Here is a 15,528-nt window from a genome sequence, read left to right on the forward strand (position 1 = left end):
CCGACCAAGCCGTTGATCGCGCGAGCATTATGATATATACAACGGCGTTTCGCGCCTAATGCACGATGTACACCGCACCCACACCCACGTGCCACGGGATACGAGAATCGAAAGCGTCACTTTATTACGCCGCGAATGCTTAGCCGATCGCAGGATGTGTATGTATTCGCGAACGCTAGGCGGGAAAGCTCGGCGCGCGATAATTGGTCATTCGCCAGTTGACAAGAGTAATGAAGTTTCTCTTCACATCATTTCTCCGTTCGAGACTCTATCCGAGAGCAAATTACGCAGTCGACATTTCTGACTATCGAACAAACATCATGACGAGGTCAGAGCTGAGCCTAATGCGTATAGTTGAGTCACCAAGCGCTGCCCAACCCACAATTTGTAATATTTCATTTAAACGAGGAAAATGTAGGTTTGGCAGGTATAATCGTACCTGAGTATAATTATATCGCTCTGGGCCACTAAAATATTAGAAATCGTGGGCTGAACATTCATGGTACTTAATCATTTATTTCAGAAGGAATGGATTGGACTTCTCTAATTTTTTTCAATGTCTTTATATTTTTACGTACTATTTTCTCCTATTTATTATAAAATAATAAAGATTAATATAATTTAATATATTGAAAATTTGATTAATATATTGAAAATAATAAAGATTAAATTAACGTTGCTAATAATTAAATTATCTAAATATTACTCATTCCTTTGAAGTGTTCAACTCTATAAAAATTATTTATATTACAGCAAACATCTTTTTAAAAAATAAAATTTTGAACGTTTTTGAAGTGCAAATAAATTAAAATTTATACACATTTACGTATGTCGCATACTTTTATAATTTTATAAATTTAGCTTTTTTAAATAAAAATTCGAAATTTTTTATAAATTTTTTTTTTACGAAACGGTCTACGCGCAAATATTTGCAAAAGACCAAGCCTTTTTACGAAAAGATATGCAGCAAAATATATATCTGATTTTAATAAATCTGTTATTTTGAGATTCTATAAGATAAGAAATAATTTTGTACTCACAGGTACACAATGCGCAACATCGGAGTTGTAGTATATATTGTTTATTTATAAGAAATATAAATATAAATATATATATATATATATACTATTTAATTACTTATATGTAAGAATTTGGTTTTTTATTTTATTAGATTTTGTCAAAATATATTTAGGTTTTATAAACAAATTTTCTTTCAAAATTATATAATTTTTTAAATATTTGTTTAAAATAAATCAAAGATATTTAATTATGCGCAATAATTTTTTAATAGTAACTATGTAATTAAAATAATATACATGTATACTTAATTAAAATAATATACATGTATCTAATTACATAGTTACTATTAAAAAATTATTGCGCATAATTAAATATCTTTGATTTATTTTAAACAAATATTAAAAAAAAATTATATAATTTTTGAAAGAAAATTTGTTTCTAAAAACCTAAATATATTTTTAACGAAATCTAATAAAATAAAAAACCAAATTCTACATATAAGTAATTAAATAGTTATAAATTTTAAATATAATGTTAAAATATTTTACATTATATTATAATTATTTTGTAAATTTATTTTAAAAATTATTATTGCAAATAATTTTTTTCAGATATATCAGAGTAATTTTAAAGTAAATCTGAGGAACGGATATAAAACAATTAATTTTACAAGTAACAAATAATAATAAAATTTTTGAGTCAAGTAAATTCGATCGCTCTGAGAGCAATTAATGACGTCATAGGCTCCATCTTGGATTAAAAATATTTGAATTATCAGATTAATTAATGAAATACTTCGAATAATGTTTGATTGATTAATCAGGATAAAGAATCTTGTGTTTTAAAGTCAAAATAGCGTCAAACGGGATGTACTTTATATTATTTATATATTAATCGCTCTCAGAGTCGATTAAACCTTTCACTCGAAAACGCTATAAATACGTTATAAATTACTCACTTCACGGTTGCTCCGCCGTCACCCGATGCCTCTTCCTCCTCCTCCTCCTCTCGTTTACCCTTTGTTGCCGGCACTCACTCGCGAATACACGATTAATTACGATCACCGGTGTCTTACACGGCACTCCCGACGTTTATCGCACGCTCCTTATTATATATACGACGATAAGACACGCGAAAAAATATGGTTTCACAACGATTCATACACACATACACAGATGCATACGAGAGTGAAGTTCATACGCCACTTGCCGCAACGACTATGCGTTATAGGTTAAAGAGGAAAGTTCGCGAATACACGATCCGTGAAAAACTTATATTACGTATTATTTATTTCAAATAGATAAACGGCACGAAATACCTGCCTCGATAAGCAACTACTGTCGATACACGTTTCGTTAATTGTTACTAATATAGAGAGTAATGATGTAATTTCTCGAGCACGCACGGAGCACTTCGCGTCAACGCTTACCGCTCAACTCTCACGATGCGAATGTCACGGCGCTAATGTCACGACGTACACAACCGCGCGAACGTTGCGCATAAACAACGGCGCGGTGAAGGACATACGTCACAAAATTCGGCGCTGTGTTTACTGTAGTGACTTTGTTATTGTTGGCGCGGCGAGAGACGAGACTGGAACGACAAAGTATGTATAGAGACGTATGTAATGATCCCCATATCACCACAATGTGTCATCGTATTATTTTTCGTGAAGCGCGATTATTCCTTACGATATTTCCGCCTTTAACGCGATTATCTCTTATTATTCCCTGCGATATTAACGATTAAAGATTTGTAAGCGTGATGACGTGTACTTAACGAGGCAGGCATCTCGCGTAATTTATTCATTGTAAATATAAAATATATTAATTTCTTATTTTTTATATGTTAGTGCGTATAGTATAGTAATACAATGTATGATTACAAATTTTTGTATACTTTTGAATGATTTATTCATTAACAATTAACACAATTTGCAGTATCAGGATAAAACTGCCGTAATTTATTCGAAACTTATCGAATTAGGAAAACAACGGCGTAGATATCGTGAATATTTAAATCGTATATTTATTTTTGCTTATTATACACAAGACAATAGCCGTCCCTTAAAAAGAAAGCATTATTCATTGTATTATTCAATTATTCGGTTGACAATATATATATATATATATATATATATATATATATATATATATATATCGCGACGAGTGGCGTGTAAATTTCAAGCGTATGATAGCTTTGTGCTAACATAATTATTGTTTTATTTCAGTATCACAATATAAAGTGCACCATTGGGAATGTAAAACAATTGTAATTTTGATCGCGAATGAGTGCCATGAAACAACAACAAAAGATGAAGGCAACGGGCAGAGCAACCTTAGGGTAAGTAATTGATTATTTACTTAATATATTGTTACTTTTGTATAAAGAATCTTATATAGATATACATTGAAATATTTCACGAAATAGCTGCACTAATTAATAAAATGACATAATAATAATGATATAAAAAATATAAAATTCATAATTGCTTAGATTTCCTATACATAAAAGAGAGTTATATATTAATTTATTATATTTCTCATAAAATTATCTTATAAAATTAAATCTATTTTTTAAAATCTATTATTTTTGCTTATAATATCTAAAAATCTTTTTATTAATCTATTTATTTTATTTAAATAAAATTTTTATTAACAAATTATATAATTTTCTCTATCATAAATTTATTTGAAGACAAAAAAGCTTTTGTTTGTACGCAATACTTTTCTAAAATATTAATTTTATTTTCAATATTATTTTATATATATATATATATATATATATATATATATATATATATATTATAATTTTAAATAATTTTAAACAATTTTGTATATAAAGCACAAGTTACGGGATGTGCATCCCTTATTACAAGCTCCCGTATTTGCGATTTATTATTTCAAGAGTATGAGTGAAGAGTATACTAAGAGTTTCTCTCACGCGGTCGGCAGGTAAAGTGGTTCAATTAGTAAGATATGGGAAGATAAGAGAGAGGAGAGATTGACGAGTTCTTCCGATACATACGATATGCGTCCGATAATTGCAGATCGACCGAAGTGTAAACTACGATTTTAAAGACACGCCCGGCGTCCGGCTCAAGGGGCGTCGACGTTATCTCAAATCTCACGAACGCGGCCGTTTGCCAGAAGGCGAACAGTCGCCGCCGGAAATGACGCGATTTCCTCGAAACATTTTTCGCAGATCTGAGATGATAGCGGAAAAATAGTGAGTAAATCGTTAGGATGCGCCTTGATGTCGCTTGGTCGATCCATCAATCGATATTTTAAGCTTGTATTTTAGATTTTTTAGATTGTTTACTCTATATTTTTACAGAAGATAATTTTTTATCAATATTACGCCGATAATTGATACATTACATACATAATACTGGCAAAAGAAATATTAGCGAGATAATGATCTTGTCAGATTTAATGATATTATATCAGAATAATTACTAGAGTACACTGAAGAAATATTATAAGTGATGTTTGATACCGAAGCAATTTCATAGATATTTTTAACTCACATAATTTATGTATTTTGAGCTGTCAATTGATTCTGCTTTGAAAAATTGTCGCTCTTTTCTCATTTATCGTATAATCATTTTCGAACGCAGCATTTATAGGCAACATTCTAAAGCCAAAAAATTAATTTGGGTTTTATAAGTTTTGCGTTTTTATAAAAAGATGAATTTTGATTTATCAAAAAAGGATGACAACTATATTGAACATTTCATTGTTTAACAAAGAAGCTATACTTAAAACTACGGTCGCGTGGAATTTACTTGACAGAATTGTTTCATTATAGATAATACACTATATTTACGTGTAATATATCTGTATATTCGCGCATAAATTTTTTTCTCTGGACATACAACTTAAAATAAAACGTATACTTTGCGCATTGATTCTTATCAATAATTCCGTGAGCGAGAAATTTTGAAGAAAATGGACTTAATTTCCCCTTTGAATAAGTGCAACATCTGTCGATAACATCTCGGGGATACTTTGAATAGCGCTCGTCTCGATACTCAAATTGCATTGCGGAATCGATTAGCTGCCACGCAGACTGCGTCCACGATTGGAGCTGTGGAATCCTATAGGGAGCCGGTCGGCATACGGCCATTCAGTCGCGATTACAACGAGTTTATTGCGAGCGGATGTCGATTATTTACAACACGCCGCGCTCGCGCTCGCGTGTAGGAAGTTGCACGGATACAAGTCCCGCGAGGGATCGGGGGCCCCACGCTTTCGATCATCAACATCGTGCCGGTATGAGCGATCGAAGGAAGGGACAGGGGTTCCACGAGACGCGTAGTAAGAGCGGGCCCCGTAACAGGAGTCGGAGCTCTCTCTCTCTCTCTCTCTCAGAGAGAGGTGGGGGAGGGGAAGGGGATAACTGGGTGAGGGCACGATACCATTAAATAAATGACTTTCTCATTTTTGTCATTAACGCTAATCGATTTTGCCGAAGGAGACGGAATTGAAAGTAATCGACAAGGTTATACTCGGTAACGAGTCTCAGAGTTTATACGCGACGACCGTTAATAAAGTTATTTACTTTTTCCATCTCCGGACTCATCAACGTTCCGCTTTCGAATAATAGGACTCTATCGGCTCTACTGGATGCATCAAAATTATGATAGAAAATCGTCCTTTTTTTTATTGATTTATAGCCGAGTTTTCCTTAAAATATCGAAATTATTAGTATTTGGTTTATAAGTGATCGATTTTTGAGTTAATACGCAATGTTTGCGTATAAAATGATATTGAAATGATTTATTACGAGAAAGAAATAATTCATAAAAACAGTAATAATAATAATACATTGTATTGTTTGACTTGGAAGAGGAAGAAACAAGGAAAGAAAACAAGAGAACTGCTCAGCATAAGTAGCCAGATAAGTCTTGCGGCTTGCGTAAATCTCCTGCGATTATAAGAAAGGGTAGAAAATATTGCGCGTTCGTGGAGGGTCGGAAAGTGACGAATGGTTAGCGAGAGTAAAAAGCCCAACGGTAGAGAAAGAAAAGATTGGATACTTGACAGACTTGGCAATCGAGCGATGCTCTCGACAATTATTGTTGTTTTCGCCATTAGGGGAGATTGGCGCAATCTGCGCGTCTAACTTCGTAAATTGTATACGAGTCGTTGGAATCCTCCGAGAGTAAACCTTCGCCGAGCAATTACACAATCTCCGTAGTTACGCCGGCTAATTATGTGCAACGAGAGTACGATCGCATTATCACGCGAGTCAAATTCATTACTGGCACGAAAGCTCAGATATGCAGTGACAAAGTAAGAGAGAAAGTGAGATAGAGAGGAAGAGAGAAAGAGAAGTTATAATTTTAGGATCCAATTAAAATTATATTTTTTTCTAATTCCTTTATAATAAATTTTAAGTTTTTTTTTTTTTTTTTTAATTTAATCAATCATAAATTTATATACATATATATAAATTCTTTTTTTTTATTGCATGAATTTAAAATTGATATTAGTATTATTTCAATTTAACATTTCTGAAATAAGATTTGACAAAACTTGATAAAACCAGTCATTAAAATTTTATAAAATGCTTCGTAAATAAATCTCAAATTAAGATTCTATTAAAGTTCGCTAAAATTAAAGCTTAAATTTATTAAAATATCTAAGAAAATAAATGTAAAAATTAGGAGAAATAAATTTATTATAGATACGTTTTCTAAATTAAAATTACAGATTTTTACAGAATTGTTATCTTGTGCGACTAAATCTATCATTATTATTAATTGAGAGATAAATATAATATAAATAGCATCCGTTTACAAAATGTACGAGTTATCAATGCACTGCGCAAACAAAATGTCATCGTGCATTAATGCACGTTAATTGCAATGACGAATGAATGAACGCATCGACATCAAACTATTCGACGAGCCGAGTGAAGCAGGAAGTGCATCGGGCAAGAGTAATGGTGGCATTGCACCTCGATGTGGTTACAACAACGGGAGCCTTCCCCTATCTCTTTCTCTCTATTCTTTGACATTCTCGAATCCACGTTTGTATAATGCTAGGCATTTGGTACTAGCATTCGATGCAGATGCAGAAGACGTTGCGCCGCGTCTTCCATCGAACTTGACGAACATTGCATTCACGCTCGTATCTTTCGATTGCATAAACTTGCGATGATATTCTGGGGCCAGTGGCGTAACAAAACGTGTACTCGAAGTGATCGGTATTTCATTACCACCAGTCTCTTTCTTTTCCTTCTCTGTAAAATTGATAAAATGGAAAAAGATGTATTAAATAAAAAAAAAAAATTTTTTTTATTTAAAAAAAATATTTATTTAAATACTTGCAAAGAAATTAATTAATCCAATCAAGCAGTAAATATATTTGAATTAATAAAATATATAAAATAAAAGAAAAGTATGCTCTTGTTTGCAAATAAAAATAAAAATTTGTTTTCTTATTTTATAATATTATAATAAATAAAATTTTTTTTTTTTAAACATTTTGTAATTTTTAGCTGCTTATTTAAAAAATACAGAGATTTTCTTTATTCTAATAAATAATTTTTTATAACTTTAAATCTCAAATATATAAATATTCTTTACATTAAAGTTTTAAATGTATTTTAAAAATTAAAATTTTCATTACATGCAACTAATAATTTATTTAATATAACAAAATATTTTTGAAAACAAAGTATATATTTACTTAAGTAAAAAAAAAAATCAAAATTAACAAAATGTATTTATTTGATTGAAAAAAAAAATTATTTTTAGCGCACATATTTCTTATTAATGATTAGAGACATTAACTATGATAAATTAACCATTATCAATAGAGGATCTGCCAACGATATTGGCGGATGCCGATATTGCAATTACTTCCAAATTTTCTCCTGCCGCCCTTGTTACGCCTCTGGACGTATCCGGAACAGGTATGACCGACTGGAAACCCGGCACGTCGTAAAGCGCGCACGAGCGGGCGCAGGCCGTTGACTGGTTCGACGGGGACCTCGTCTAAAGATCATTTTGTAAAAGCCAATAACTCATCGCGGTGAAAGCACGGCAATAAATTTTGCGGGGCACGTCTGCGATCGTTTTCGTACAGGAACTTTATTCCCACCTTGCGGAACGATAAGCTCGATACGCTCGTTAACGTTATTACGACAGATTCGCGAAAAGAAAATATTCCCGACGACGTCAAGTTTTATGTGTGATATAAATATTTTTTATTGCTTTAATTTTTTGTACATTTTTTTTCGTGAAAATTTCCATTGCGTCGCGGGACGTCTTTACCCCGAATAATATTTTATAGGAAACGTGAGTAAGGAAGAATGGCACGCGAGAGGTTTGGGATGTTCTCTCATTTATTAAGAGAGATTTATTTAAACGATAATTGCTAGAAAGATTTGTATTAATCTTATTTTTCTGGCAATCAATTTCGATCGGAAAGGCCGGATTTAATTTACTACAGAAATAAACTAGCATATTATTGAGGTAATTACCGATATTTTTTGCGAAAATCGATCATCAGGTAATTTTGAATAGAAATCCATCTTGGAAGCATTACTTTTCAATTAACAATTAAATCTTGACAAAAAAACACATTGCAAGTCATCAATAATTTGCGATCTTATGTCCGTGACCAATTAGATTTCCTCAATGCTATAGTCCCACATATTCGCAAAACGAAATAGTCACGATGTAGTCGAATTAATGTCAGTATCTAAAATGATCAGTGACTATGAGCGGTCGCTTATGATTTCGGCACCTCTGCAAAATCTGCTGCTCGAATATATTTCCTATAAACAAGGATCAATATTCGATCTTGTTGCACAAAACAACAATCTGATTCTCTTTCTCCTCATCAAAACACATGAAAAAATAATCTTTAAATATCGAGTCGATGTTGACAGTATTTGCGGGCGTCTCGCAATCGCTGGATAGGATTTCTCGTGTAAGCATCGCAACATGTATAAGGACAGGCAGGTAGGACCGGCCTTGGTCCAATGACCTCGCCAGAGATCGACCAGCGGTCAAGCTCTCGCAGTTCGTACATACAACGTTCGGTACTCCTCGTCGACGTAACAACCGTCGAACATCATCTCGCGCGCCGGCAAGGTCGTTGACATCACGCGCACCTTCTTTTCCCCGTTTCTCGATTCGCGCCACTCGAATAATCGCGATCCGCGTATTTAACGCGTTTTACGAGACGTTGGCATAATCAACGACGCCGCGATCTCGGCGAAATTGACAACGAGGAGGATCTCTCCGATTGGAGAATAAGATTTTATTCACCGAGGTACCTTTTTTTTCACACGGTCGAAGAATTTTAAGAATTTTACCATTATTTTTTCGAAGCGCAAAAAAAAAGTAAAGAAAAATTTGAAAGAAAAATAATGCGTTTTATACATAAAAGAAATATTTATATATATTACATGAGAAACATATATAAAATTAAAAATGTAAAGATAATATATTATTAAAACAATTAATATCATGATTTATAAAATATTTCTTTTTTCAAAAAAAAAAAAAAATTATGTAAAGATTTTATAAAGCAAATGATACGGGATGATAAAAGATTCGGGTAGTTGAATTCTTGCTGGGATTAAGTAAGTTTTTTTCGTTTATACCAGAGACAGATGTGCGATCATTTTTGCCAACAACAATTATTCAATAACGTTCACGTGTCATTCGGTATTCGATGAACGAGATGATAATGGGTATCGAAAAAGAAATATCGACTCGGAAAAGAAGTGTTCGGTAATGGATTCCGGTAATCCGCGGATCGAACGGTTTATTGCAGTTTATTTCTACGTGAACGGTTTTGTTACAAAAATGTTATACCGTGTCAATAATATTATACCTCACGTGACGCTTCGTGGCTGTAACGGATTTAAAAAGTGGATCGACGTGCTATTGTAATGTCCGACGGATGGTATCTTTTTATAGATGTCGGAAGTTTTACTTGCATTTTGTCTCGAAAGCGGTTGAAGGAAGAGAGGGAAGAAGTGCTCAAAAATTAAATTCCACGCACAGTTGATAGTTGAGTGGACTAGTTTAGTAAAATTTTGCATTACTTATAAAAAATTATATGGTAAATTTATCAAAGAGAACTTTATAGCGATTGATATTTTGATAATATTTATTATTTTATTAAATAATAGTATTAATTATTCTATTAAATAATAGTATATATATTTCTCAATTATAGAATTTTTCAAAAACTTTTTTTTCAAAGATTTTTTTAAAATAATGCCCATTTTAAATTTCTTCTTTGTTGTAAATTTTTCGGCGGCATCAAAATTTTAAATTTTTTTATTTTTTTTTTTTTACATTAATGAGTTACATGTATTCACAAAGGATTAAGAAAGGGATGGTAAAGAGATTCCTTTTTCGTGACATTTTACGTAATAGATTATACTTTTTCGCGAGCGGAATAAGTTTTGATCTTTATAATATTGCTAGGAATCCTCCCCTGAACAAAACAGAGATTAGAGTACTCTTGATATCTTTTCAAGGCCGCAAGCGTAAACTAGAGAGGAAAAAGATCGAAAAAGCGAAGAGGAAGTAAAGAAGAAAGAGGAAGAGACGAGGGTGAACAACGTGTTACGTTAAACTATAATATCGCAATTAATGCCTTTATATGTAAATAGAGTTAAGTCGCGCACACATATAGAGTACAGCTTGTTATCTGAAACATATATTATCTCCGAGGCCCTTACACGCGCTCCACGGCTACATTTCCTGTAGTATTAATTGTGAGCAAACTTTGAGACCACCAATGTGGCTGTAAGGACGCCAATTCCGCATATAAAATCCGGCTGTAATTTTATTTGTCAACGGATCATTCTGTCTCTTTAGAATTCAGAGAGATTTCTTATTTTTTATTAACAATCAAATCATAATAAATAAAATTATGCTCATCAGAAAATTTGTCTCGAAATGAAATAAATTACACACATACATGTAAATAAATTTTTTAAATAATACATAATAACATTCTATTTCAATTTTTAATTGCACATTTATTATCTACGAGTAATTCAGAAAGAGAAAAATGCATCGGATGTGAAAATTCTTTTCAAATTATTGTAAAAATGCAAATTATGGTTGATACAAATTATTAATAATAGTTAAAGTTAATGTCAAAATCCAACTTTAATTAAGATATTGCATTCGACGATAATTCGCACTAACGAATATTACTTTCAAATATTTTAAATACTTTATCTTTCTATGGACAGCAGAAACCTTTATTCAGTATTTCTCGTGATTAAACTGTATAACCGCTGCTACCTTTTCACCATTATTAAGGTCATCCTTGAGAGCATTCGCAAAATTAATGACGCGCATCGTCGTATGCCGCTAATTGCAAAGGTGACCTCTGAAAATTGCACGTTGAAATAGCAATTACTATGACGGTGCAGCGAGAAATATGATCTTTGTATTGTTCAATGAATCTGCGGTATTTCATTAACGCAATCTATGGGAACGAAGTTATATACTTCCTAGATGGATGAATCAGAATCGCACGGCAAACTCTCTGTGAATTATTATGTTTAATTTTAAAAATGTCGCCAGTAAATAAATTAATAAACAAGTGTTTATACGACCAAACTGGCAATTTATTGTTTGATTATTCTATCACGACGTTTCGACCATATGGTTTTGGTCCTTATCAAGTGAAAGTTATAATTAAAAAGTAGAAAGAGAAAAATCGAAATGTCAAACTGACATTGTGTCAACCACTATGTTTGGAATACTGAGATCGACAGTCGTTCTCAGATAGAATAATCAAACAATAAATTGCCAGTTTGGTCGTATAAACACTTGTTTATTATTTCTGTGAATTGTTCGCAATATTGATACGAGATATATTAATTAATCCAGATTTAATATAATTTTTAAAGAAATTTATACACTGTTGGAAAATTTGTGTTTTTCTTGATAAAAATATATACCGATTAAAATATACCGTTTTTAATATTTAATATATTTATGTATTAATTTAATATATGCTGTTATGTTAATTAAACTCAAATGATAAATTATTAAAATAACAATTGAGAAAAATATATAAAAATAACACAATGTGTACATATTTTTAACTTTACACAATAGATATATTCCGTATAATTAGTGACAGAATTTATCTGATTTTTGTCTCAAAGATATCTCGTTAATGCGGTTGTTAAATTTGTGCTGAGAAGGAGAAAGCTGGACCTTTATGGATGCAGACGGATACTTGGATGACTTCGAATCCTCTGCATTACGAAGGATTATGTAATGCTCTTCGTTCTTATATAGCAGATCGAGATTCTTATCATTCTTTCGTCTTTTATTTAACGTTCGCGACAAGAGATAACAATTGTACTATCAGTTATACAAATCAGTTTAAATTATCAAATGTTGTCCTTTAATATTGCAAAAATATTTTGCAAACATTTGATGTGTAGCTAAATAAAAATTATAAGAAAAATGTGACCTTTGATTTATAGCCAATTTTATAACATTATTAAGACTTAAAGATCTAATAAAGAATCGATCATAAACCGACTTTAGCATGATTGGTAATACGAACGTTACATAATTCAGCAATAAATATTAAAATAACCGAATATTTTAAATAGATAATTATCTATTATGTAGGCTATGCATTTAGAAGAATTATTTCTAAGAGAAAGAGAAATAGAGAGAGAAAGAAAGAGAAAAACAAGGAATTATTGACATTAATAATGTGTGTGTAATATAACTTATCGCAAATTAATTAAAAGATTCGATACTCAAGATACACGCAAAATATCGAGTGTTAAAAAAAATTACATCTGATTTGAATTTCTCCCTCAATCTCGCGAATCAACGAGTTGTTACGTTATTGTGCCACGAAATATCACGGTTCCTCTTGCATCATTAAGCCAGACTGATTGTATAACGCTTCTCTAGCACTGGTCGAAACTCCTTTCCAATTTAAATGGCCAATACGTTATAAATTCATCCGTGAAATCATGCGCCCAGCGATTACATCGCAGCCGCTTGATTATTTAATCATTATTTCGCGCCGAAAAATATACTCAACGCGGGAAAACTCGCATCTTTCTCAAAATGCATTTTTTTCTGGCTTTTTCTTCGAAACTATATACATATATTATTAATTATTAGCTTTTTAATATATAATTAAATTATTAATAAAATATTCTCTCTGATTAATTTAGTCTAAAAGGAAAGATCGAAACGTTAAAATTTTATTTTTAATTACTCAAATAGTAGCTCTTAAAAAAACAAAATATATAAATTATTCTAGAATTTTTAAAATTTTACGTCCTATTGACATACTTTTAATCAAAATTCTTCGAATGATCTGCTTGAGATGAGAATATTCTTAATGACTTTTTTACGAGTTTCGATTAGATAGAAAGAGTTTAGGGTATCTTTAGTGGGGAGATCTCTGGGGAGGATGCATAAAGTCGGACGGCGATCCTCCTGGTAGACGACCACGGCGAGAACGCCGGTAGTTTCGACGAGCCGGTCGGTAATTAACTTCGCTCTTAACTTTCCTGACCTTCTTCCACCGGCGAAACTGGCCTCCCGAGACTCTCTATCGAAGCCCCGACTTCCCCTCTCTCGGGGAAGCTCGTTGCGAGTATCTTGGCCGCGTCAGATCGCCGCGCTGCATTCCAGGCCTCGGATACATCCCGCGAGTTGCATCGCAAGAGTGCGCACACGCGTAGAGACGATCTCTCCTTGTTCCGGGACCGCGGCCCCGGAAATCGGAGAGATCGCGCTCGCACGAGGCGTGGCCATTAATTCCATCGAATCCTAGTATATAAGTAAGATTAAAGCGCGTATTAAGTACCGCTTCAGCGCGAGTCGCTCGATTCCGCCTTGCATTGCCGCGCTAAAAGCGCATTCACGCGGTTTAGTTTGTGGAGGGAACTAATAAGTATAGTAGTGAATTGATGCCACACAATTTTTTCTTTCATTACAGTTTGATTATTTTACAAATTATAAGAAGAAATACCCGTGATATATTTTAGGGTTGCACGAGATATCAAGATTAATCTCGATATTGTCTTGATCTCAAATTTCGAGAAGAAATTAAGGCAAGATTTTTAATAAAGACTAAGATTATCAAGATTATTGGTTTTTTTTTTTTAATAGTTAACATTGTATAATATTTGTGTGTAACATAGATGAGTAAAAATCATTATATTACAGAGACTTAAGAAATTTTGTTTAATAAATAAAAACATTTATATTAACAAACTTAAAAACAATCAATACGATATAAACAAAAATGTTCAATATCAATATTTTTATGTATATCTTCCTGTCTTGAGGTCCGTGCAATCCTAATATATTTTACAACGAGAGTTATGTCTATTTCACATATTCTAATCAATTAACTTTAAATTATAAATTTAAAATTAAAGATATTAATTTTTTAAAGGTGTAGAATACTCTTGAATTTTTATATCACAACTGTAATTTGTCTGAAAAAATAATCAACCGTGTAAATTTACCTTAACGTTCGCAAACGTATCTCTCCTGATATTCCAGATGTCTCGGTCGCTGCTATTAATTACGCCATATGAATACAAGCGACTTTACGCTGGAAATTGGAGCCGCTATTGTAATCCGCCGCGGGGATTCTTGCGCTATGAATTGCCCGCGATGTCTAGATAGGGCAGGGGTCCGAAGAGGATCGGTGTCATTTGAATTATGAAATTAATGTGATCGCGTGGCGAACATAGTCTTCGTGTCGCGTAATCGCGCATTTAATTATGCGTCGTGTTCGTGGATGCCGTCAGAATTCTTGTATAGTATCACATGTAATCATTTTTCTAAAGACCTATTAAAGAGTATTTATTTTTTAATTATTATGTTTAATACTTTAATAATCCATGAAAAAATATATATCAAAAGTTGCATTCTAGTAGATCTTATAGTCTGTAATTTAATTATAAATTTATTAATTATTATTGCTTTTTCTGTCAGAAAATCACGGAATTTATAAATTATTATATAATAATAATTCTGTCTATGTGTATGACATATTTATAATTTAACAAAATTATGTTGTATAAATATAATTTAATTATTTAACTATATATCAATTATATGAGCTACTCTATATTATTATTATCATTATATAGATTTTCGTACGTGAATGTTAGTTATAAATTAATTATTAATATTGATTATATTATTAATTGTTGGTTATTAATTAATAAATAAAAAAAACTTTTGAAAACTATTTAGAATGTATTTAGAAATCGCGAAATCCGACGCGAAACCGCAAACCACATCGGAGATGCATCATCTTTGGTCGCATCTTCGCGCACACGCGCGTTTGCTCGAGAGGGAAAAGAGAGAGAGAGAGAGAGAGAGAGAGAGAGAGAGAAAGAAACGTATAAACTTTCATCCTGACAGCCACACGTTCACGTGGTAGTTCATGTTTCTGCGACGTATACACCACAATGGTTAACCTTATGACTTGGCGCGCCAAGAGGCCT

The 15,528-nt window shown here is 32.3% G+C and overlaps 1 protein-coding gene across 6 annotated transcripts in view; it reads left to right on the top strand.

Moving 5' to 3' along the window:
• Nucleotides 1-318: 318 nt before the first annotated feature.
• LOC126851583 (uncharacterized) overlaps nt 319-15,528 on the top strand; it is a 33,348-nt gene continuing 18,138 nt past the window's right edge. For 2 of the 6 annotated variants that reach the window (XR_007687709.1, XR_007687706.1), the window contains exons 1-2: nt 1,980-2,626; nt 3,251-3,363. Coding sequence is in view for 1 of the 6 variants with exons in the window: in XM_050595693.1 (XP_050451650.1) it covers nt 321-414; nt 3,251-3,363 (207 nt within the window). In the remaining 5 variants the exon portion in view is untranslated. Of the gene's footprint in view, nt 415-1,979; nt 2,627-2,695; nt 2,831-3,250; nt 3,364-10,533; nt 10,693-12,186; nt 12,218-15,528 lie in introns of those variants that run through there. The other 4 variants (XR_007687708.1, XR_007687707.1, XM_050595693.1 and 1 more) reach the window with 4 other exon arrangements.

This window comes from Cataglyphis hispanica, chromosome 8 (genome assembly GCF_021464435.1).
Source record: "Cataglyphis hispanica isolate Lineage 1 chromosome 8, ULB_Chis1_1.0, whole genome shotgun sequence".
NCBI lineage: Eukaryota > Metazoa > Arthropoda > Insecta > Hymenoptera > Formicidae > Cataglyphis > Cataglyphis hispanica.